Source organism: Podarcis bocagei (genome assembly GCF_964188305.1).
Source record: "Podarcis bocagei genome assembly, chromosome: 1".
NCBI classification, from domain to species: Eukaryota; Metazoa; Chordata; class Lepidosauria; order Squamata; family Lacertidae; genus Podarcis; species Podarcis bocagei.
In genome coordinates, this window is record NC_138125.1 from 84,660,694 (window position 1) to 84,687,298 (window position 26,605).

General features: G+C 45.3%; 1 protein-coding gene across 1 annotated transcript in view; it reads right to left on the reverse strand.

The window, feature by feature from the left end:
• DTX4 (deltex E3 ubiquitin ligase 4) overlaps positions 1 to 26,605 on the reverse strand; it is a 38,370-nt gene that overhangs the window by 5,673 nt on the left and 6,092 nt on the right. The window contains exons 2-7 of the mRNA XM_081170931.1: positions 11,706 to 12,480; positions 6,750 to 6,811; positions 5,688 to 5,849; positions 2,878 to 2,939; positions 1,917 to 2,069; positions 21 to 182 (exon numbers count right to left, since the gene is read on the reverse strand). Coding sequence (XP_081027057.1) covers positions 21 to 182; positions 1,917 to 2,069; positions 2,878 to 2,939; positions 5,688 to 5,849; positions 6,750 to 6,811; positions 11,706 to 12,480 — 1,376 coding nt within the window. The remainder of the gene's footprint in view (positions 1 to 20; positions 183 to 1,916; positions 2,070 to 2,877; positions 2,940 to 5,687; positions 5,850 to 6,749; positions 6,812 to 11,705; positions 12,481 to 26,605) is intronic.

Below are 26,605 nucleotides of genomic sequence, written 5' to 3' on the forward strand. Positions count from 1 at the left end.
GGGCCAAGCCAGAATCTCACCTGGACCCCTGGTGGAATGTTGTAGATAATTCGGATGGTTTTACAGTCGAGGTGCCCAGGCAAGGAATGGGGAATAAGGTGATATTCCATCTTCCCAGGAGGTTGGGTGCCAGTCTTCACTCCATAGATGGTCTTGCAGGTTGGACACTGCAAACTCCCATCCTAAAAGCACAGTAGGCAAGCTGTAATGCTGGGCAATAATTTTAGAACAGCACAGAATAAAAAGACCCCAGGCTGACATTATAATCACACGGCCACAAAGAGCCAGCGGTGGTGGAGGAAGAATGGACGGCTATTATCTTCTCTTCCAGAAAAGTAGGAAGCACTTTGCAATCTCATCCATCCCCAAGTGGAGAAACACAAACACACAAAGCAAGGTTAGGTTCCAAGTCCCAGTCTTACATCTAAGCCCTGTGAATCTTGCCTTCACTGGCCCCTAGGCTCCCCACTCAATTTAGCCTGTCGCTATTCCAACTGGCAGTAGATCTGCAAAGTCTTGGTCAGAAAGGTTTTTCCCATCAACTGTTACCCAAGTGAACCTGCAAAGATCTGTGTGCAAAATACATGCCACCACTGAATGGAAGGCCTTCACATCATGTTTTTGTGCTTTTAGGTATTTGGCTGAGATATCTTAGGTCATCTTTTAAAAATGTACATGTGTGAAACATTTTTAAGCCCCAGTGGAAAAAAGCCAGATTGCGGCAGAAGCAGCCAAGAAATGTGGAAGCGAAGTAGTGTTATCTCCAGAAAGATGAAGGGTTCAGGAATGTTTTGGGCTCAGCTCAAAAGGAAAGAGTTTTAAGTCTGCCCACAGAAGAATTTGTTTTCATGTTAGAGCTGTTACGTTACTGGGGCTATTGCAGCCTTTTTAAAATGCAGTATGGAATTCCAGAATTAAATCTCTCAAAACCATGGGCTTCAACTGGGACTAAGTGTACTTTGCATGCACGCTTTTTAAAGAAAAAAAAGCAACATTCCTTGGAAAGTCAGTGTTTGCAATTAATAAGTGGGACACGCTTGCCCTTAATTTGCACAATATAAAGTGCTTTTTGCTAGCCAAGCAAGAAAGACGAAGAGTTTAGCAGATTACTGAGGTCCCATCACTGTTTGGCTTCTAAGCAATTTCCTAGCTATACCCTGTTCCTCTGTATGTTTTTTTCTCCATAGCCAAATGGCTCAGAAACGTATTTTTTGTTTTAATAAAAGGTCACTTTTCAGGTTGCTTTTGTCATGCCATCACAGAAGTGCAGAACATGCAGTCTTGGTTCTGACTCATTAAAGACAGAAGCATTAAAGAGGTCTGTTATATGATAGGGGTGGGGAGCCTCAGAGCGCAGGCCAAGTTTGGTTTGCCAGGGGTTCAAATATGCCCCAAGAGATAGTGTTCCCCAAACCATGCCCACCTGCCCCAAACCTGATGCCCTATGTGATGTCAGATGTGGGGCAGGTAGGGATGCAACTGCTGATGCATGGTCGGGAGCCGTAAAGGGCTCTCTTGCTTATGCACTGGCAAGGGAAAGCATTAGCTGAAGCCTCCTGGATTGGCTGCACATGGTGCTTTGAAGTCCTGACTTCTGAACTTCAAAGTGTTCCATCTACTGGTATCATTGTGATATCAGATGATTGATATCTGGCCAGACTCATGTAGCCCCTGGAAGGTTGCCCAGAAGGGAATGTGGCCCTCAAGCTGAGAAATTTTCCCCGCCCCAGCGGTATATAAATTAACTAACCAAATAATAAATATATAAGCCACATCACAGTGACTTTCCTATATCATCAATATTGGTGCCTGTCAGTACTATCAAGTACCAAAAGAGCTGTTCAGTCCTGGGCAGAATTCATGGGTACCCACTCGAGAGACTGCAGGCCTCCGCTTTCCCCACCCCAGGAACGCACCTTGTTCCCGTTGTTGTACATGGCCACAAGGCAGTGGAGGTGGTACATGTGGCCGCACTTGGAAAGCTTTCCCACCAAATCTGGCTTGATGGCTGGCTGAGGGCCCTTGTACCCTGAAGGGGCGGAGAGGCGCTCCATGCAGATGGTACAGTCCTGAAAAGGGGCGAGAAATGGCGTTGAACACAAGAGCAAAACATATGCACACATAGAAACATTCGCCTGAAGGAAACCCAGCCTGCTAATGGCTGGCACGCTTGTCACGTTAATGTCATTCTCAGCAGCAATGAGATAACGGCATGAAGTTCACCTGCCACCTCCTGCCGCTGCCATTACTCCATGCCACAAATGGGGAATCTGTGACCTCCCAAAGTCATTGGGACTACAACTCCCATCATCCCTGACTTCTGGATGTTTTGGCACCTGAGGTGGACCCCAAAATGGAGCCTCTCTCCCTGCCAGGGAAAAAGGGTTTTGAGCAAAGACCTACATCAGGAACACGAGGGGGAATAAACATCTACATCAGGATCAGCACATGCATCACATGCAGATGCCCCCAAGGTCAATCTTTGGTATCTCCAGGCAGGGCTGGGATAGGATCCTGCTTGAAACCTTGGAGGGCCACTGCCAGTCAATGAGTGCAGATAGGGTGGAGCTAGGAGGCCCAGCAGCAGCTTCCTGTAGCCCATGCTATTTGACAGTCCATGTCCCCTTGCCTTAGCCAGGTCATTGGTGCGATAGAAATTATGATATTTTCAGGAGAAGCCTGCTCTGCTCTCAACAATGCTCAGCACATGCTCAGTGCTAGAGAAATGGTTCATTACAGTAAGGTTAAAGCAACCAACACTCTGCATGTGGGGTGGGGGGGTGGGGAGCCTGCACCAATAAAACCTATGCCCGGGTCCAACACGTTAGCTGCTGTACTACACTACACACATGCTGTACGTAAAAAAACCAGACTTGCCTCTTCTGGGGGATGGCGCACCTTCTGCAAGTATTTCTTCAGCACCTCCTCTGGGGTTTTACCTGGACAAGGAGGAGGAAACAAGAGAAGATCAGCAAGCTGAAGGCATACAACAAGGTGAAAGGCAGGGAAACAAAGGGGGAATGAAAAATTTGGAGGGCAAGGACTGCACAAGAGAAATCAAAGTTGCCATCCCTGGCTTTGTGCAACTTGGCTATATTGCCCCCTTCCTCTGTCACCTGGAGTTATTTACTTTGCATATACTCGTTCAATCCAGATGCCACTATACTGAGGTTTGTGTACCTCAATCATGGTTTATGCGTGATATCCAAACTGACCAACCAGAGTCTGCAATTAGCTGGCAAACCAGAATCAGAAGCCATGGGTTGAAGTGGAGAGTTTGGTACAATGTCCTGATCAATGTACTACACTTATGACTCTTTGCCTCTGTTCTGCCCCTAGCCCAGTTTGTGCTAATCATGGATCTTTCCACCATGCAAGATTAAAATAGGACCAGTAACATCAGTACATTTTTTTTTTAAATTAAGAAACATGAGCAAGAATGGTAAGACTCCAATTTGAAACCTTAATTCACATTTCCACTCTTACCGCCCCCCTGCAAACTCACATGTGTGCAAGGGTCATGTGCCTGTTGTCTGTCCCTCCCAGGGTGCTTTAGTGTTCCTGAAAAAGACTCTGCACAGTTTGCGGCTGCAGTCCAGTGTTGGGCTAAGCAACTTTTCCTAACTTATCTCCAGGTCCACTGCAGACCTGGTTCTTGTTTGTGGCAGCAACCTTCAGTCTCCCTTGCTTCCACCCAAGCATCTCAAGAGGTAAGCAAGCCGAGATGTGATTGGACACTGAAAGGATCTTTGCAGATTGACAAAGGAGCAAGCATGCTCAAGACCAGAGATAGGGAACCTTTTCTCTGCTGACGGCTGCAATCCCTCTGGCAGAATAGTGACAGTCTGCAAGCACCCCACAAGGGCACCCCACGCTGCAACATTCTGTTGCATGCCCCATTTGTTCAATCCACTGTTGATAATTTTTCCCAGAGTTCTCTGTTTCAGAGAGTTAAAAAAAATATCATTAAACATCTGCCATGTTTTTTTCCCTACTTTCTACTGAGTTCACAGCGAAGCTTTTTCTTTCTATTTTGTGCGTCTAAGAATGTAAACTCAACTCTTTCCAAGAACTTGATGTCTTCATACGACTTTATAAAATGTAAGGTGGGAAGGGGGTGGAGTGCACTAGGTTTGCATTCACAGGAATTTAATTGCAAAATACTAAACAGCTGCCTGTGGGCCAGATCAATTGCAGCTGGATCCTACTCAGAAATGAGCCCAACTGAGACCAACTGATCTTACTTGAGGGGAAGGGTGTATAGCACTGCAGCCTTAAGCTGGCCATCTGGGAAAAGACAGCAAGGGAGTGTCGTGCTGTTAGCAAGAGCCTTTCTGTTTCTAGAGAAAGAGACGCTGGAACTCAAAGCGTGTCCCAGAACCCCACCCCCTTATCAGGAAACCCTTCAGGCTGATCCCTGATGTGTGGGATTCTGTAGGAACCTGATGAGGGAAATGCAGTCGACGTGCTCTGGGGCATCTTAATATATTCTTAATTAAAATGCTCCAGGGTTGATCCTTAGAACTGATAACCGAATTCAGTGCTCTGCTCTGGATCTCTGAGCCTATCTGCAAGCCTTTCTGCCCTTGTCAGCATTGTATGAGGCGTGCTGGATGCGATGTCAAGGCCCCCTTTGTGGTCAGCTCTTTGCTCCTTCCTCCTTTACAGATGTGCAACAGGCACCAGTGAAACTGGTTACGCTTATGGAGTCCCTTCCTGGATTACTACTACCTGTCAAGCAGATGTGAAGTACTCTGGAGAAAGACAGGGAGTGTAGTACAGTATGCTTGCTACAGCTGGGCCAGGAAATTATGAGGGGGTGGAGGATGCGTGCAAGTCAACAGCAGGGGACATGTGTTAGGTAATGCTGCAGTTGGGCGCCGTCCAGGATAATGTTTTGGAAGAACACTGGTTGGATAGCTGCCACTGTCTGGCCATCAACAGATGCAGCCACACACTGGTATGGGACAGAGAAGCGGGAGCAGCGCAGGGAAGCAGAATGATGGTTTAGAACCAATGTGGTGCCCTCCAGATGTTGCTGGGGCACATGCAATAGTGAAGGGTGGTGGTAGTTGCAGTATTACAACATCTGGAGCGCACTACGCTAATTATCCTTGCATTGGAACAAGGTTTGGGTGGCAGCTATAAAGGGCCAGGAAAGAAATTGGAGAAAGGGGAATGGTCCACAGACTGATGAGTGTTAAGACAGGAACATACTGTCTGATCTGCAAAGATGAGTGCTATTGAGCGGGCAAGTCCTCAGCTAGCTCACCGTCCTGTTCTAAACCCTTCAGAAGGAGTCAGTCAGTGATAATGTAGCAGCACATGGGGGTGGGCATCAGTCATGAACACCTTGGGTCTGCGTCTAGGGGCTCTGTTAGGAGGAGAGTGAGCTGAACGAAGAACGTGGTGTGAGCTTTACACAGCAAAACTAAGGCTTTATTTTCCGTTGCAGATGGAGTCTCAAACCATGGCTTGACTTTTAACTGTAGTTACTGTAAACCATGGTTTGGCCTGATGTCTGGATGGAGTTACTTTCTGTAGTGCTCTGTGTGGTCTGAACTGTGTAGATTGACAAGTGAAAGGCAGATGGCTTCTGGGCACCGTTAAGGTCCTGCTGTGGCCCCCTGGTACTCCAGTTTTAGAATCCCATGAGGAGAAAAGGTAGAGGGGTTATCCATTCTTACCTTTCTTGGTCTGCTTTTTGGTGGTCTTGCGGCAAGTATTGGATATCCCAGGGATGGATTTGATTTCACTCTTGCTGACTGGAGGGGGATGCAAAACCAGCTTTGGGGGTCGAGTGAGGCAGACCGGCAGACCAGCAGCACTCATGAGGATCCCTGTGATGCCTGGGTGGGACAGAGGGGTATTTGAGAAGTTGATTCCTCTTTGCTCCCCCAAAACCAAAACATATCCCTGTCTGCTCCCCCAATGCTCCATATTTCTCCATCCATTTGCCTCCTTAGGCCAAAACCATTCATTAACAAAGGGAACACCCTCTGCGTTATGTTCCAAGGACATGGTGCTTTGCAAATTCATTTTCTCTGCAAGCCCTTATCTAGAGGAGACCCCAGGTGTTCTGCTTATGGTACCCTGTGTGTTGGATCTCACCTTCATCTATGAGGGTGGGATGGCAAGATCCTATCATTCCTAGCTCTTGCAATATCATAACGTAACAGGCAAGTCAGAGGTAAAGGCTGATAATCCTTGAAGACCTAAGCAATTGTTATTTTTTATTTGCAAATTAAAATTCAAAGCTTAAAAGCTTGTGTGGTAATTATTCTGCAATTACTAACAACAGTGACAACAAGGTAGCTTGAACTATCCTGCAGTCCATCATGGAAATTAAAACTTCACTTCTTTAAAGCTGCACTTCCTGCCCATGGCAGTGTTTATTCCATTGTGGACCCCCAATATTGTTTAGACCCCCAACTCAGCTAGCATGGCCAATGGTCAGCGATGATTAAAGTTGCATTTCAAAAACATCTGGAGGGCCACAGGTTTTGTACCTCACCAAAGAATGTCACCATTACCTCCCTTTTAATATTTCTTTAGGCGTGACTCCTGTCTTTAACCCATATGGCAACTCTGCATATCCTCTGCATTCACTGAATAAACATACTGAACAGACGAACGCCAAACCCTCATCAAACTTATTACAGCTCCTTAGATATCCCTTATTTAGGCCAAGCAATAGCCCTGAGTCACTGATGACTGCTCTGTTTCTACAGTGACCCTAACCCTCTTACCTGCCAGTGCTGGATTGACTGGGCTTGAGCCATTGAGGTTTTTCACAGGAACTGTAGGGACCCTGCAAAGAAAGGAGGCACAGCTTACAAGTGGCTGTGGACACATTTGGCATCATTGCGAAAAGCAGAATACTCAAGAACCAATTCTCAGAGAGGCAGATGCACTAGTCTCTTGAGGAAAAACAACAGCAGAATCTTGTGCCACCTTAAAAGACTAACAAGTTTATCATGGCATAAACTTTCACAGACTACAGAAATTCATGCATCTGATGAAGTGGACTGTAGTCCATGAAAGCTTAAGTTATAACAACTTTATTAGTCTTTAAAGTGCCACGAGATGTTTTACTTTTCTTAAGAACCAAGCAAACATGGAAGGAGATGAGGTACAGAAATCAAAGGACGCTTTAGAATCCCTCTGAGGAACGAAACTGGAGACTCTGCGAGGCCGGGGGGGGAGGGGAATGACGCTCTACGCTACACTGGGTGGCAGGTTCCCTGCCGTTTCTCTGATCCCCAGACTGGTTTCTATTAAGACCCTGAAAGTGACGAAAAGCAGCGTGTTCCCACTAAACTAGCCTGGCAGGTTGCATCCCTGCCTTTGGCTGCTAGTAGCCTGAGGCACAAACACTATCCCTGGCTGAGTAAAGAAAGGCGGCCTGGGAGAGGCAAGCGCACCCATAGGTATCTGAAATAAGGGTGTGTGCCAGAGACAGGAGGACTGGTTTGACGGAAGGGCAGGTCTGTGGTTGTGACAGCCTTTGTATCAGCATGACTCCTGAAAGGCGTGTGTATGCAGGGGGTTGGGGAAGAGGGTCAGGTGTGCACTAGCCGTGGTCTTCTAACCATGATGATCTTCTGCCTTCCTGCAAAGCAGAGAGGGTCAACTGCAGTGGTACCTCAGGTTACATACGCTTCAGGTTACATACGCTTCAGGTTACATACGCTTCAGGTTCCAGACTCCACTAACCCTGGAATATTACCTCGGGTTAAGAGCTTTGCTTCAGGATGAGAACAGAAACCAAGCAGCAGCAGCAGGAGGCCCCATTAGCTAAAGTGCTGCTTCAGGTTAAGAACAGTTTCGGGTTAAGAACATACCTCCAGAACGAATTAAGTTCTTAACCCGAGGTATATAGGACTGGGCAGTGAGTGATCATAGTAACAGTGGGGATGGATTCCCCAGAGAGAAAACGTTATTGCTTTTTCCAGGACCACTTCCTGGAAATACTTGTACCCTGAAATAGGCTGTTATTCGCGGGGTGGGGAACCGGTGGCCCTCCAGAAGCTGTAGCTTCCATTATCCCTAACCACCGGCCATGCTGGCTGGAGGCTGGTGGGAGTCCAGATTCCAGCAGCCGCTGTAGAGCCATGGGTTTGCCCATCCTGACCTAAAGCGCTGAAATAACCTGTATGTGCCTGGTTCCCACCCCACAAATAGTGACGGTCTGAAAATGCAAAGTGATATTGAGGGAAGTTTGAAAGCTTGAAGTTTTAAAAAATAACATGATTTTTCTTCTATTCATGAAGAGAAGGGTAAAGTTCTTCATTGTGCTGTGTCTGAATGGAGGAAAAACCACTGAGGACATAGTGTAAGTGAAAGGGTTGTGGAGTAAAAAAAAAGTGCAGTCCCACAACTTTCTTAGAACAGGTCCACATGACTGCTTCATGCATTCCTGGTTAGCCACTGTGGGGCAAGATGTGTCCTACAAAAGCAGCAACTCCCCCCATGTTCCAAATATTTGAGTACCCTTTGACCTAAGTCATGAAGCCAGCAGGTGGACAGTACAGTGGAATCTCAGTTTTCGAATGTCTTGGCTGCCGAACATTTCGGAAGCTGAATGCCGAAAACCTGGAAGTGAATGCTTCCATTTTTTTAACGCGCCTTGGAAGTTGAACGGCTTCCGAAGCGCGTTTCTCTATTTTTTCAATTGAATTCTCTGACTGCCCATTGAGCCTCGGTTTTCGAACGTTTTGGAAGTCAAACTAAGAATGGATTATATTCGACAACTAAGGTTCCATTGTACAATCTATACTGGGTCCTGTCAGCCATGCAAGGCCAAGAGAAGCCAACCTCGCCTGACGAATCCTGCCCATGTCTGTACGACGCAGAGAGCTGTCTGGCCAAATTCTAACAGTGGCTTCACATATCAGAAATCGTCATTTGATGGCCATTCTAAACTGTATGCCCTTTAGAAATGAACAATCCTCAAATTGCTCTCCACACACACACACACACACACACAAAAGGGAAGTCGAGGCATCTGGGACAGGGACGGATGAAGTATGCATGAGAAGGCAACAAGGCCTGAATGACAAACAGAGTGAAGGACCTTTCTAGCTGGACAATAGTTGCCGTAGAGACAGACCAAGACCTAACTGGAGACAGAGAATCCTCTAATCTAAAGACAGAGGCATTTGCCCACCCCTCTCCCATTCCCTAGCACTCCTCTCACTGCGCCTTTCTCCAGCTCTTTAGAAACCTTGGTTGTGTCTCCAAGTTATTCACAGGGCCTTTTGTTCCAGCAAACATTGCCTTGGCCCCTTCCTCCCTTGCTCTCTTCCTTGGGAAAGTCTTTTGGAAGGGTCACGGGCGATTGGGGGGGGGCACCGGGCGACAGAAGGCCGATGGCAGTCAGACAAAAGGGGAGAAACACGCTAATTAGATGACCAAGAAAGAGTGTTTTGGTCAGGGGAGGGTGGGGTGTCTTCCAGATCAGGCAGTGGCGTGAAAAGCTTTCAATAGGGCTTTTGAGAGGAAGGGTCCCTAGATGTGGAGGGGAGAGAAAAAGAATGTTTCACTTCCTCATTAGTATTCAAAAGGGGTTTGCAGGCCTCCCCCCATTTTCATGGTTAAAGGGGTCTGTGGTATTTGCTATAAGTTGGGGAACGCGGGAGCTGAGAGAGGCCGAGGTGGGGAGTGCCAGCTGTAGGCAGTCTTAGATCTTCATTAGGGATTTTTCTATCATGCTGGCATGTCAGGCTGCATACATTAAGCAACACCACAGCTCGGCCCCATCATGTTCTTCTAGATTCTCAAGTCAGGCCCTCTGACTTGCAACTGGCTCATGCTGCTGGAATCTCTAGAGATGCCTCAACTGCAACATTTTTGTTGTGTTTATTTAACATATTGTCCCGTTTCCCATGTTTTGTAACCTACTCTAGCACTGCCCATGACAATGAAGAGTAACAAATATATGAAATTAACGAACAAGTCAACACTTAAGAAGTCAGATTCTTTTCAGCTGAACCCCCCCCCCCAAATGTTTGTAACATCCGAGCTTAGACTTCATGTCAACCTTTTCTCTCCTGTCCAGCTCCATATTCCCTTGGGGATAATTTGTTTAGGGCCACATGCAGACTGTGGGCAGGGCCAAAGTCAGCACTGGGATGGGAGGCACAGATCCAAAAATGGGGCAGGGCTGCCCCTTCTCTCTCTCACTCCCTTCCTTCCTAGATTACTCTTCCCAAAGGCCACACCTGGTTGTTTGCAAGGGAATTATAGGAACATAGAAAGCTGCCTTATGCAGAGTCAGACCATTGGCCCATCTAGCTCAGAACTGTCTCCACTGACTGGCTCTCTCGGATTTCAGGCAGAGCTCTTTCTTAGCCCCTCCCTGGAGATTCTGGGGATTGAACCTAAGACCTTCTACATTAGCAAAACCACTGAGCTACAAAATATAGAGCCGAGGGCTGCATATGGCCTACAGCTTCAGATGGCCCAGCCTTGCTTTAGGTAGTCTTTTTGCTTACTGAAAAATCCTTTCACAACACTGAAACTTGGCTTGCTCTGAGAAAAAGTAATCATTTTCAATGTGAGGCAAGATCTGGTTTGACTCATCATTTGTCTCGACTAACTGACATGGGTGTTGGGCGTCGGTCTCTGCAGACCACGTCAAGCAGAGACAACAGAATTGGAGGGAGGGGGCTCAAAAGAGCTTCTCCCGCGTAATGACCCAAGGGTGCACCATGGTAAAACAGCAGTGACCCTCTAAGAAGAGCCCTCCTGGATCAGGCCAAAGGTTCATCCAACTGAGCATCATGTTCTCAGTGGCCAACCACAGGATATCAACAAGCAGGCTCTGAGTGCCATAGCTGTCTCCTCATTTCCAAATCCTAGCAACAGAGGTATAGTGCCTTCATCAGCAGAGACAGAATTATTATTATTATTATTATTATTATTATTATTATTATTATTATTCAATTTCTATACCATCCTTCATCTGAAGATCACAGGGGAGTTTGCAATATAGCCTTATCTACTTGGAGAGTGTGGACTCCATATGCAAAAAAGGGGAGGAGGCACTAATCTGTACAGTCCATAGAGATTCACTCACAACTCAGGTTTCCTACCCCAGTGGTTCCCAAACTGTTCTCCTCATGGACCACTTGAAAACTGCTGAGGCTCTTGGCGAAACACGTAACGATTTTTCAATTGTAATGTGCTGTACTAGATACTGTATGATTTTTAACCGTATTCCCATCGCTTCTTTTGGTTCTTTTCTATTGCACTTTGTTGTATTCCATTGAATTCAAATTGTAACACAATAAAATAATGTAAAATTTAAAATTATGCTCTGTCAGTGCAAACATTTCAGTTTGCCAGAATGCTCCCCCCCCCCCCGTGAACTGTTCTGAGGGTTCTCCCGACAGTCCGCTGCCCTGCCAATCTTGGGTGGGAAAAGAGAGGAAGGGAAACCCCTGTTGCACTAGTGAGTTGAATCTGGTCTGATGCAAGAAATAAAAGAAGCAAATAACAACACCATTAAAAATCAATAGGACTCACAATAAATAAAAATAAGTATGACCATTCGATGTGATTGATGTGCCGTCTGCTATCCTCAACCACAAATCCACAGACACCTGAACGAGGCTCGTGAACCACTGGTGCGCCGTGGACCACAGTTTGGGAACACTCACAGTCACACACCCCACTGTCCAAGACAACTGCAATGTACTTACCCCGAGGCAATCAGCACACGGGACTGCGCAATGGCTAGGCGCTGCAGGTTGGTACGGTTCAGTGTATTAAGGCTGGCGCGGGTCACCTTGCCGTTGGCGCTGGTAGGGCTGGCGGGGGAGCTGGCTGTGGTGAGGGCCGGAGTGCTGGCTGCCTGCCTCCGGCTCACCTGAGAGGCCAGGGTCTTCAAGGAACTGCGCATGGTAGCTGCTCCGTCTTGGGGCTTGTGGATAGATGCCGGCATGGGGAGCTTGGCGCTGCCAGAAAGGGAGACAGCTTTACGGGGAGGCGGTGGTGCTTGTGCGGGCGGCTGCTGCTGCTGCAAGAGCTGCTGCTGGCTGACCGAAACGCCAGTCCCTCCGTTGCTCCCAGCTGCCACCGCCGCTTTGATGCTCATGACGAGGAGGCACTGGGGGCAAGTGCAGGCCGGCGCAGGAGGCGTGCTGGCCACCCCAGGGCTCGCCGGCCACGACTGGGATTTGGGCAAGGTGCCGGTGACCAACGGGTAGACCATGTCGAGGCGGCGGCGGACACGGCGCTTGCGCTGCGTCTGGCGGTTGATCTGCCCCATCGTGCTGAAGTCAATGATGTAGCAGAAGCCGATGGCAGTGAGGTCAATCCAGGGGTGCTGCTTCTCGTAGGCATGCTGGATGGTGATGCCCACCTCCATGTCGTAGGGAGTCCAGGTGCCATTGTCATTCTCCCACTCCCACACCACGCCCTTTCCCGGAGCTGAGGAGGGGTCGTAATAGCTGCGCCGCACGGGGCGAATGGTGCCTGTGGGAAAGAGCAACGGGTAGAGGGTAAACAGAAAGGCCCCAAGAGTTTATTATAGCTCAAGGTCACACAAGCCTACTTGAGAATGATGCTCAGAAAATGGTGTGTGTTTTTTGAGAAGCACTAGTAGACAAGAGAGCTGGTGTAGCACAGTGGCGAACCTGTAAGTCTCTGGCTGAAATTTCGCAACCATCCCCAACTCACTGAGTGGCCCTGGGTCACGTAGATACTATTGGCCCACCTCACAGGGTTGTTGCAAGGACTGCTAAGCTGCTGTACATTAAGTACTTTGGACACCTATATATATTAAACAGAAACCCAATGGGCAATGGAGCATCTTCGCGTGTGGCAGTCTGTGAAAGCTGTGTCTGATATATTCCAAATCTTCCCCCATTATGGAAGCAAGGGATGGATCTATACAGTTCCATGACATAATAGGAGGGTAGTAATTGGATGTTGATTGGCAGTTAGTGATATGTGAGGGAAGCTGGGTAAGTTTGGGGGGCAGGTATCAGCAAAATGGATTTCTCTGGAAATTATGCACAGCTTGCTCACTGACTCAATTTCCTTTCAGCAAACTCGGTCTAAATAGGCAAAGTCGAAGTGGATTATAGGGCATCTCTCATCTTCTGTGCTTGGCTTTTGCCACAGAACTGCACTGCAGTTGAATCTCAGAGACTATGAGGCCACTATTGAAAGTTTGACATTCTCTCATTCATATTCTAAGGATATGCACTGAATCGTATTGTACGATCTATCCATTGGGTCACTGCTACTTTGCCAAAATCCCAGTCATGCCAAGCAATCCCTGGGGTGGTCCTCACGCTGTCAGAAGGTGCTTTGATCTAGCAGACGGAGGGAGACCATTTTCACCAATTGCCCTCCCCTTCATGCGCGCACACACACACACCCCACCCAGATCTCTCACATTGTCCCAAAGGTTCCTCCATTACCTCCTGGAGCAGATTTGGGAGTGGGGATGCATGGAGGGACGCACGACAAAAATCACCTCTCACTCATTCTTCTGAAGGAAGCCCATGCTGGAAGAGCGAGCTACCATTTGCATAAGGACCATAACTGAATACAACCCAATAGACTGGCACAGATCAGTCATAGTATTCATTATTAATACACTGTCAATTACTGTGCATTATGAACTTGAAGGCACTGCTTTCCATACAGTTCCACAACACAGTGATTACTCCTGATTTAAGTACCAGTGGTTTTGCAAAAATAATGTGACCTCTTTTTAATGTCCTCCTCTACTCTTTGTTTTGATTCATATTCAAATTTGATCCACATTCATATTCTTACAGTGAAAATGGTGAAAGACGTGAGTCTTGGAGCAGTTTCAAAAGGAAAGGGGGGCCACACAGGATTCCCACTGATATGTGGGCTGCTTCACATGTTACTAATTAATAAACAAGACATGTATTTGTGTGTGTTTTTATGGGATCCTGTTGATATATGTGCCGGCTAGATGTGTTCACTTAACCATGTGTACACTGCAAAAGAAGCCACTCAGAACTGCAACTGCCTCCCTTCTCCCTGCATCATGTTTTCATAGTGATATAAATGCTGAGATATATATAGCAGATAGTAACTTCTGAAGTGGCTTTGAGGGCGAGTCTTCAGCTCCTTGTCCCCACACCCACTCCACCCATATAATTCACTGTATTTATTATGTCCAGGCTCTGGGTGTCATTGTTTGTGCAGCCAAAATACTGCCACCCATACAGAAGAGGTCTGTAGGCGAGCAACATTTTTGAAGAAAAATCTTGAGCTCCGCTGCCACAAAAAAGCTGATTACAAAAAAGCATGTTCACTGGCCATCAAATGCTGCTTGACTGGGCATAGCAGGGGGAGAGGTGGGAAGAGGTGGGAGGGGGAATGCCTTGAATTCTGAACAGCAGCACTCCACACTGCAACATTTTGTTGCAGATTCCACTTGTTATTTATTAGTTCCCTGTCCCTTGCAGACATGTGACCTACCAATCCTTAATCTTCCATGCTCTTTCCACTTCTCCTCTTAATCACCACATTATTTTTTTAAAAAAACCCAAACCCTCCAACTTCTTTGACTCTTTGGAAGCAGAATAAATTATGCAAAAGCAAAGAAATATATGCTTATTCCCAAGAGTATTTCGAGTACACAATCTGCATTACGGCCCTGCTTTTGTGCTCCCGTCTCTTCACATGTGTAAGCTACCACAGCTCAGAATTTTAGGTGCTGCTGAAATAACAATCCAGCACTGCTGGAAAAAATAAGACATAATAAACATTGGTGGGGGAAGGAAATTGATCTCTGCGGTTTCACTGCTGACCCGGTTTCTAAATGCATCTTTCTCCTCCTGGGTAAAATCACCTGAGGTCTCAAGTACACAACCATTATTTCACAATAATTGTAATGCCATTAGTGTTAACTAATTATAACACCATCATTAACTCCTGCCCATTGATGTAACCAAGGATCCCATCAGTTTTCATTTACAAAAGACACACAAGCTTATAGGACTGGTGATAAGGGATTCTTACCCAGTGACAGAATATTTATCCAACCACCGGAGGTTAATAACCACCACACCCTTATTCCACAGCTGGCATTAATCCGCAGACCTCCAAAGCTGTATCACAATACAGTGGAACTTTGGGTTGCAGACGTAATCTGTGACGGAGGCATGTCTGCAACCCACAGCGTTTGTAACCTGCAGCGCCGTGTCTGTGCACGCGCATGATGCAATTTGGCACTTCTGTGTATGCGCAAGCGGCAAAACCCGGAAGTAACACTTTCCGGTACTTCCGGGTTTCCCACGGTGTGCAACCTGAAAACGCGTAACCCGAAGCGTTTGTAACCCGAGGTACCACTGTATGTGGAAGCAGAAAACAATTCAGCACTTAAACAGGCAGCTACAAATGTGCATCGCTGTTGCCAGTGCTTTTTTTTCTGGGGTGACGCAGGGGTACGGATACCCCTAAACATTTTGTGAATCTAAGTTTGGCCTCATTGAGAGGCAGTATTTCAATCTGAGTAGGAAAATGAGAGTACCCCTAAAAAAAAGTTATGGGGAAAAAAAGCACTGGCTGTTGCTATTCCTTGTGGCATTTTGCTAAATATATGGGCCTAGCTCTATACTATTTCAGTTTCCTTTATATAAAAATATCTAGCTTGCCATTTCTTTCTGTTCTGAACTATGCTGAGGGGGAGAGCTGCAATAATGGCTGGAACTGCTAGCAATGAAACTGCAGGTTATCATTGCAGATAATGTATGAATCCCAACAGGAAGGTTACAATTTGATGGGATGCTCCAACAAACAGACACCCTATTTCAGGCCAAAGAGGTAGCTGGAGATTTCTGACATACTTCCCTATTTCACCCACAGAACTTGCTAACAAGATTTCAGAACTATTTCATCTTGGGCAGTAGAGTTAATGGGCTTAAAGATAATCTGATTAGCTACATTCTGAAGCATTAAATCCATGGTTCTCATGTGTGAGGGGTGGGCCTCCCCCTAAGGAGCAGAAGGCAAATATGAGGGGAAATATAAGCCCCCCCCCATCTTCCCTGACATCACCAACAGACCAGTTTTTCCTGTGCAACTCTGAACAAAGTACATGAGGAAAACGCAGGGTCACCAACCCCCATCTTTACCTCATAGTTCTAATGCAAGTGTTGGGGGCATTTGCAGGGGAGAACAGGAAGGAAGAGGGAGGTATTGTTCAACCCCTCTCCTGCTTGTGAATTCTCTGCTGCATAACCAGGTTTCGGCAGCCTTACTGTCCTCCTGGTGTTTTGGACTGCAACTCCTATCAGCGCCAACCAGTATGGCCACAGTGGCTGGGGATCGTGGGGGTATTAAGCCAAGATATGGAGGGAATGGCAGTGGGGCAGGGGTGGAACAAAAGGCTGGAAGGCAAATGATTCAAGTGAAATTAAGCAAGTCTGAGTCTGGTCAGTGCCTGGGTGGGAGACCACCAATGGTTGTGTATACACCATACATTTAAAGCACATGACTTTTCCCTTGCCGAAATATTTCTGGGAATTGTAGTTTGTTAAGGCTGTTGGGAATTGTAGCTCTGTAAAGGGTAATGTTCCCAGGAGTCTTGAGTGGTGAGAGGCATGTGCCCCTCACAAATGTATGGTGTGAAGAGCTTATGTACACTGCCCTCAATTTCCTTGCAGAGGAAACACAAGTTAGATAGATAATCAATCAATCAATCAATCAATCAGTCAGTCAGTCAGTCAATCAATCCCACCCACCCTAGGCTGGCCTCCAAGCCCATGTGCAGTCTTCGAAAGCAAGCAGTTGTGTGGTCAATAGCTGCTATGTCATCAAATGCTGTGACAGAATGGCAATCATCAGGGGTGACTCTGGCGAGCGGACTCATTTGCAAGGTAAGGGACATTATCATGAGAGGGTCTTGTGGAGCTGATTGTCAAACGTAAGAGCACAGAGAAGGTATTGCAATTCCTTCAGAGGCTGTTTTCACTACTCCTTTAAAAAGGCAGTGGGAAAGGCATGCATTGCTAAACTATTTGACAGAACAGGTGAAAGATCATTGCAAGCCACCCATCAACCACAATTACTGTGACTGTTCCAACTGTTACCACAAATCTTCTTTCACTCAGTTTACCAGGTTCAAAAATGATGAGCCCTGTTGAATTAAGACAGGGCAAGCAAGTAGAACAACAGGAGAGAATGCATATGGCTCCACATTCACTGACCACTGTAATGGGGGTAGTGATGTGGGGCGGAGGTTTTCCACTCCTTTATTTTTCTGAGGGAAACTTTTCTGTTCTTATTAGTAACAGTGAATGGATGCCAAATGCAAATTCAGTATTAGGCAAGCATGGCAGTTTCAAAGTGTTTAGTTTTGTTAATTTGAATGTGAGTAAATTAAATATGCTAACTTAGATCACTGTGCAGGCCCTACAGTGTAAACTGAGATTTTTCTTATGCAAATTACTCTATACAAGTTAGCCAGATTTGCATAGGAAAATTTCCTAATTCAAAAGTTTTGGTAAAACTTACTAGCACAGAAATGAGGACTCTCCACTTATAATCAACATCATTGATAGAAATGAGAGAACAAAGGGTGTAAGAACAGAATCAGTTGTTGATTATTCTATGAAGGAAATGTTAGAGGTGTTAAGGGATTCTCACATATTAATGCTTTTATTATATGTTGCAGAACTTCGGTGAGGCAGCAGTTACGAGTCTTAACCTCAACCTGACTGGCTTAAGGTATGATCGCTCTGAGTTGTCTTCGAATTGTATCTCACTGGTCAGCTACTGCCCACCTTAAACCAGGACTGCAGGTGGCTGAGAGAGCAAGTGTTTTGAGCCCTCTGTAGCAGACAAAAGAGAGTTCCTCACTGCAAAGTCTAAGCTGTCAATACATGGTTCTTCTGGATGCCCTCCATGCCAGAAAAAGGTGCAGTTATTATCTCGGAGGCTGCTATTTGAAGCAACACTGGGGTTTTTTTTTAGAGAGGCAATGTCAGTATTGAGCATTTTCAGCTCACGGTCAATGATGGCCATCTTCTGCGAGTCGTTGACCTGCAACAGGTCTGTGGATAAGCCAGGACACATGGTCCTGACATTCCACCTTACTAGGCAGAAGAGGGTTTGTTTCTTTTCTTTTTCTTTTTGCCTGGTGAAGAAGTTCAATCTGCTTGTCGAGTGATACTCTGAGATCCAAGCACCCACTGAAGCAGGCAGATATTGGCAGTTTGTCTTCAAAGACTCCCTGGAAAAGACCCTGGTGTTGGGAAAGATGGAGGGCACAAGGAGAAGGGGACGACAGAGGACGAGATGGTTGAACAGTGTTCTCAAACCTACCAACATGAGTTTGACCAAACTGCGGGAGGCAGTGGAAGACAGGAGTGCCTGGTGTGCTCTGGTCCATGGGGTCACGAAGAGTCGGACACGACTGAACGACTAAACAACAACAGGTGAGAAGAACTTCCCACTCCTCCCCTTTAATTTCTCACAGTCCACCACCCCAGGAACTTTTCTCCCAACCAGATCATTACTGGAAGTGGACTGGGCCAGGAGAAAAATGCCCTTAAGGATGGAGTGTGGAGAGTTAAAGTGGAGGAGGGAATAGGTTCAGCTCTCAGCACACACCTTCTGGTGTAAAAATCAGACCCTCCCGCCATTTAAATGTGAACAGGGCAGAATAAACCAGTATGGCTGCGCTTGGGGCTGCATCTCTCTCATCACTTACCCTAAATGCATAAGCCTCACCCTAAATGCTTCACCCTCCCATTTAAACAAATGGGGTTTAAACACACATAATTCTGGCTGACTCATGCCCTTTATCAGCTGGTGTCTTTTAGCAGAAGCATAATCTGACTACTTTGACATAATTTGGGTAAAACTAATTGTTGGCAGGTACACCTGTACTAATCCAGCACATGCTAAAAGGAGGGGTATAAAAGCTAAGCCTACAATTGCAGAGAAGCAAGTGTGTTTTCCTAAAAAACACACACACTAAACTCAACAATTTTTAAAAACTCAACAACTTTACGGGTGTCCAGATTTTTACTTCTTGAAATATGGCAACCCTATTGTATGGGGAAGGGGAGGACAGAAAGATTTATTATGGGACAGTGAATGACAAAACTGAAACATAAATTGACAATAGTGCTGATCTGGTCTGGATCACTTGCTAATTGGTCACTAAAACTGCTGTACACACTGAGGATACAAATGACTGGAAAACAGGATAATTAGCTAAAATACATGTAATTTGCAAGCTAGGATATAAAGCTACTATAGAGATTATGTGAAGAATGCAAACTATTCATTTTTAGGGATTATGTTTAACTCACTTATCTCTGTTTATAACAACAGTCTCAGGCAAATAAATATTTCTGACCGGGGATTTCCTTTTAAAAGAAAAAGTATTCAAAACAGAGGGTGACTATTTACTGAAGCAAGTTTCACAACTTGTTTTATACATGGGTGGTACAAAATTGGAAAGTTGGCAATTTCCCCAGAAAAAAACCTAGTTCAGAAGAGGACACTGAGTAAGATCTAGTTTATACACCACTACAACCTATATTTACCAGGGCTCTGCCCAGAACAAGGAACTGGGAAAAATAAAAACTATTATTATAACGAAGTAAATGTTGTATACTTAATTTAGCAATTGTGTACATTTTAGTTTAAACTTGAGTAAGCTAATCAAAACTAAAAAGCTCAAGGTGGGCTAGCTGGCACCCCGAAATATTTCTAAATCAGTGTGTTTTTCTCCTCCTTCCTTGTTAAACAAGTATTACCTTTGCATTGCAAAGTGAGAAAAGGATGATCAAATATTGAAGAACCCCAGGAGACAAATGCTGTGATAATTCTAGAGACTCAACTGCTTAGTTGAGCTGGTTAGCAAAGAGATCATTTCTTCTTATCTGGTGATTCCTTTCTCGTAGAGGACTTTAACATGTAGGTGGTGCTCCCCAATCCTGCTCACATTTTCAGACACACACACACAGAGAGAGAGAGAGAGAGAGAGAGAGAGAGAGAGAGAGAGAGAGAGAAGCAGATGCAAATTGCCTTTCTCCAAGCGAATAAGGAAGACTGCAAGGTCTGAATTAGGGCAGTGACAAACTACAGTGATTACTGAATGTGTCTGCCCAAATGTTTTCAAAAGGGTGGTGGGGGTGGGGTGGGGTGGGGGTGGAATGCCAGAGCCAAAATGACCTTTGCCCCATGATTCCAAATAAATACCTGCACAAAAACAGGGTTGACTGACTTTTCACTTCTTCTTTTATTCCAATCCTGCTTCCACACAGAAATAGGAGGCTAGGCCATCTTGAAAGAAAGGTAAGGGTACATTGGTGCAAGAACCTGAGCTGAGTGAGTGCATGAAAGTTCTGGCCCAGTGCCTGGATGCAGTGCTGGGCTCAATGTGGGCCAATAAACTAAATTTAAATCCTGGCAAGACAGGAGCACTACAGATGAGACGTTCCCATATTAGGGAGATAAGCCAGTTGGGGTGGAACTTGTTTTGAAGGAGCAGGTACACAGTACTCTTGGCTCCAGCTCAGTCACTTGAGGTTCAGTGGTGAAGAATGCCTTTTACCAGCTTCAGCCAGTATCCCCACCACAACCATTCCTGGATTGGGATAGGTTAGCTATGGTGGTTCAAAAGGACAGGTAACCTTGAGGATACCTGTCTCTATCTATGTGAGGTAGATTCTGCAGCCTGGATGTTATACATTGTCAGTTGCCCACGCCCAATAACACCTGTGATGAGGGACTTGCACTGACTGTCAGTAAACGACCAAAGCTATCTTCAAGGACTTACTATTAGTACATAATAAAGCCTTGAACAACCCAAGGTCAGTGCACTTAAAATATCACCGCATACCCTTGCCCTGTCTTTGCGATCAGCCACTGAGGCAAGTCTGACTGCTCCTGGCAGTATAAGACTGTCCTCAACAAGCAGCTGTGCTTGTTTGGTGGCACCAGGATTTTTGAACTCTACCAAATGAAATCAAATGCCAGTTGTCTGTACAATGAGTTTCAGGCGTCAACTTAAGGCTTCGTTATCTCAGCAAGCCTTCATATGAAAATGAATTATTATTCTTATAACCTTCATATCAGATGATACATTTTGTTCACTTCCATTCCTTTAATGTATTTTGCTTTGATCTCATTAGTCATATTGTTTTGGTTTTAACTGAAGTATAGATACCACGTAGATATATGTTTATTGATTCTGTGGTATATAAAAGAATACCAAAGAAAAAGAAGAAGAAGAAGACCAGCTCAACAAAAAAAGCGGATCAAATATAAAAAACAGATTTGCTACCTTTTGTTAATGGTTAAAATGCCAATGGAGAATAACTCATCATCAAACGATGTGCCACATCACTCCCAGAATCTGCAATTCCAAACAAAAGTGGATGTGTGGCACCAAGGTGATTTGGGGTTCCAATTTATGGAAAGCAGCCTCCACCACCCTGAGCAGTTCCAGAAATTGCTTCTGAGAGTAACAGCACCATGCAAAGTTGCACAAGGAACAGGTGCCTGGCACAGATGGCTGAACACTCTGGATTAGCAAGTGATCAAACAATGAAAAGGAAAGGATAAACCTGGATCATTTATTCTGTTGATTGTAGTTTAAGCCTGAATTACATGAAATGCTTTATAATTTAGCAGCAAATGCACTGTAGCAAGCACGTCACAAAAGAAAGGCGCTGCTGTGATTGGATTTTGTTCCATTAAAATGTCTGAAGAATTTATTGCTGGGGTGAAAGAAGGTGGGCATGAATTAATAAAGGCAACCAGCTTTCTATGGCTAACACCTGGATATTCCCCCCCCACTCCCTGTTTTAATCTCTTAAGAATTCCTTGCCTCCTTAGGCTTGAGCGAAGTAAATACCATGGATCAGGGAAGACCACACACACCATAACAAGGTATTTCAGGCAGAAAGGGCATTTTCTGAAGAAATTATGTGGGGAGGTGGACTCTTAAGAAATAATCAGGCAATACAATGGAGAAGCCTGTTACAAGCTAAACTGCAGTACCGCTAGTGCAAACCCTATAATTTATTATAATCCATCACAAGAAGGGGAAGGAACCAGCATGGGGAGGGGGGGTTGCTGGAATTTCAGCATCTGGCTCCATCCATCAACCTTGTGGGAAAATCCTCCCGCCACTCCCTGGGTCATTCTGAATCAGGCCTTCAGCCTCCCATTCAACAAGGGAAGAAAAGGGACAATAGCTATTCAAGACCTTGCCAGGGTCACAACCCCTCTACCATCAGAACTCCTTAATGACCCCAAACAACAACATTCATAGCAACTGGAGAGGGAGAGGAGGGGAGACAGGCAGAACAATCGCTCATTCAGTCTGGGGTGTGAGGGGATTTCTGCCCACCCTCCTCAGAGGCAGCTTCTCAACAGGATATTGACAGCATTCCCCTTTCTCAAGGAGCCAGTAGATCATTGGCTGCCAAAAACCGGCCTGGTATCCTAACGTTAAAAAAGATCTGAACAACCCCACTCACATTTAATGGGATCTGGCCTATGTTCACATGCATAATTACTCCAGTTTTAATGGATTTTTAATGCACTTTTGTGTCTATCTGTTCTCAATCAGAGGAGTTTAAAGAGCACCGGGAACAGAATTACACCTTGTCCTTGAAAAAGAATGTCCTCCCCCCCCCCCACCTGAAGTGTCAGTCCAGGTAAATATTAGTGTGCCTTCCATTAGTCATGGCAAAAAATGATGAAGACTTAACACATTACGGGGGGGGGGGAGGATTATACCTGAATACTGTGTGTACCAACAGTGTTCCTCAAAATATGTGAAAGGCAACCTTATTTCTTCACCCTGTGTCTATGCAGTATGCACACAATGCAGGGAGTGGTAACCAACCCCAGGTCCTGGCAGCATGCACACTTAGTAAAATAGAGAAGAGTAATCCTAAAGTGTGGAATAGGAATTCTAATTTGTATTAGTGACTGTATTTATTCTGCAGTAATTAATTTAGAACGGACTAAGTCTGGAGTACCGTAATTACATATATTCAATTCGTGGAGGATAAAACCATCAATGGCTATGAGTCCTGGTGGCAATTTTGCCTCTAGTAACACACTCAGCTGCTGGGGACCACGAGCAAGACAGTGCTGTTGAGTTCATATCCTCCTTTTTGGGTTTCCCATAGAAGCTTCTTGATACAGAATCCGTTCATTGGTTCATCTAGCCCTGTGCTATCTGGAAATGCCAGGGATCAAACACAAGACCTTCTGCATGCAAAGCAGATGTCCTACCACTCAAGCAGTGGCATCTTGTTGGCAACAGCGAGAACAAAAAGCTGAACTAGAGAGGTCTTTGGCCTGATCCAACTTGATTCTTCTTAATGTTAGTATTGTCTTGTGAACAGTCCCTGAAAAGAGCAAAAAGCACTGGGGTGGTTGGGATGGGGACCAGACCATGAAGCTGTTACAGCTCCCACCTCACTCCTGAGAAGACTTTAGTTCGAATAAGGTGGACTGCTGGAAATGGCCTCTGTATGATGACTTACTACCCATCATGGCTAGATTCTGTACTGCTGCTGCTATAACAGGGGCACGCCAGATGAGGAGGAACAGAGAAAGGGAGAGCAGTGCTAACAGAGATATGAAGGCCTGGGAAATTTTCTCCTCCTGTTCATTTCCCACCAAACTGGGGGGGGCATAGAAAAATAGGTGGAAAATTGGGGTCCCCTCCAATTTTTCTGTACCCCGCCAGAAGCCTTCACATGTCTAGTGCTGCACCTTACAGCAGCAACTTATTGGGCAAGTATTCACAGTAAGAATTGTTTCAACCAGTCTTCACGTGACGCTCATCAAACGTATGAGTCCACGCTTACTGGAATTTATGGGATTTATATTTCTTTCCTTAAAAATTCAAAATATTTGCTACCCACACTTCATCAAAAGATGCCACGATGGAGCACAGGAGTGTGAATAAAAAATAATTCACACAAAACATATACACACAATTTAAATCCAACATGTAAATGTAGCAAAATATTGGAAAACAAAAACAAATTAAACCCAAACAGCTAAAGAGCAAACCAGAAAGAAAGAAAAAAAGTATCTGAAATGCTAAAACACTTCTCTTGGTGCTTAAAAGCTTGTAGTCTCTTTCTCATACACATGCAGAGCAAAACCCACCATGCTCTTTAATGGTTTTACCCAAGTCTCTTGCTGCCTCCTTATTCAAATATTTTTTGAATTCAAATATTTTTTGAATTCAAATATTTTTTGAATTCAAATATTTTTTGAATTCAAATATTTTTTGAAGTATAGGATGCAGGGGTTATATTATTTATTCAGACCTGGAAAGCAAGCTAGATGATGAACTGTACTATATAATTCATCAGACCTAGTGCAATGTGTTGAATCAACCAGGGTTCAAATATGAACTCAACCATGGCTTTATAGGACACCTGAAAGGCACTATGGATAGACTTGTCTGTCTTAACCAGGGAGATGTGGGTTCAAGTCCCCACTCAGTCATGAAACGTAATAGGTGACTTCACCTAAGGCTGCTGTGAGAATAAAATGAGGTACCTTTAATAAGATATAAGTCTTTGATATGTCCCTCAGGACATGGTCTTACAGCTGGATTCACTCATGCAATGCATTTAATCGGTCATGTGAGGGAAATTCTGCCTGCACTAATTCTCCTCCCATCCACACTGTTGACATGGCCACTGTAACCCCCCCATCTGTAAAATGGGAGGAATAAAAAATTCACAAGCAAGTTGAAGTCCTAAAAAACACCCTGAAAATCAAAAGTGAAATATAAGGACAAAGAAATTAGTCCCTAGATAAAATTCTAAATATAATGGGCAGAAATCCTTTACTGTTCTTTCCTCAGGCAAATGAATGCCTCCCCTAACTGCAGAGACCCTGCTAGATTTGAAGGAAACTTTTGTTTATTTGTTGGTATTCTTCTTCAGCCTTTCCTTTTCCAAGAGCAAAGCAAACATTAATCTCTGCCTGTCTCAGAGCTGACAAAGGCCTATAGACAGGCCGGCAGCCTGCCTGGCCCACTTTCTTTCCTGACCCACTGGCTCTAGCGCCAAGATGGGACGAGCTTAGACTTCAAAATTAGTTTGACTTTGCTTCAGCAAAATTCAGCGAGGGAGGTGGAAGGACAGGCAGACACATGGCTCTTATCACCGTGGCAACCACTCAAAGAGGAGAAGGACAGTGCTTTTATTCAAGAGGAAGGGAGTGAGTTCAGGGAAGGGGTGGGGAGCTGAGGGAGCCCAGGCCACCACCACACAGACAAGAGGTGGCCTGCATGCTAATGGCTCGGGAGCAAAAGCACACCCTGCAGTGCTCACTCCTTCAGTAGTAATTGCATCACAATGTTCGGCCCACATCCGCCATGCTGAGGAATGGAGTGGCCAGAATGCTAGTTTTAGAGGCACCATCCACATCTATACAAATGTACAGATATGCACAACCAAATTCTGCAGATGATCCATGAATATCAGTGCAATTGTTGCATCCTTCACAATTTTCCTTTATCAGGATGGCAAAAGCTCTGCCTATAAATTCCTATCAGTGTGTGTGTGTAAACACTATAACTTGGGCATTAAAGTGCCCAATGAAATTGATCAGCCACAACTGGAGGACAAACTCTCTCTAACTATCTCTTCACGCAATGCATACTCAGCTTACAAAGTTCATTTCCACATGGTTTACAGATGGTCACCAAACACCAATTCCTTTTTCAAATGGGCGAGTTGAATTCATGGAGGATAGGATAAGATTACCATAGGCAAATGGTACTGCACACACCTCTCTTAAGTCAACGTGATTAGGATCAAATACTTGCCATGTTATTTTGGTGCCAGAGACACAAAATCCAAAAGTGCCACTCCTTGAGAGTAAAAATATGTTGATTCAAATTGAATAACTTAACAAGTTTCTGTCCCTTTTATGACACTAAAATTCAGCTGCCTGGGGCAGCTGCTTCTCTCTGCTTAATGGTAGGACTGCCCCTGACAGAAATAGCAATCTCTCGCAAGTTCACAGTGTAAGCTTTCCCATAGCATCTGGCTAGTGCACAGAATGCTCAGCTAGATTATTTTTTGTCTTGCAAGGCCAGACCATTCTCATGTTTTTACAGGTTCTGGGCACTCAAACACAGCAACCCCTGAACCAGGATATTAGGGGTGGCTAGCCTGTGGCTCTCCAGATGTTGCTGGACTCCAACTCCCAACAGCTCCAGCCAGCATGGCCAATAGTCAGGGATGATGAGAACTGTAGTTCAGAAACATCTGGCATGCTGAAGGTTAGCTATCCCTTCAGTTGATGAATATCTGATAAGTCAGGCAATAAGTTTAACCTTACAAGTCTGTTTCACAATCGACAGGTGGAAAGCCACAATCAAGGCTTTGCCTGTTGCCTTGCTTTGCTACTGCCTTTGCCTCAGCATCCATCTGCTGCTCACTGATAGTTTCTTATGACATGATATATGTGTGCTGATATGCGTGAATATGTTGCATCAAAATGGCAGCTGAAGGGGTGCTGGGAGCCACAGCAAGCAGTAGGCATGCAAGACAGGTAATAGCTCTTTTACTGAGTGTCCAAGGCAGTACATCTTCAT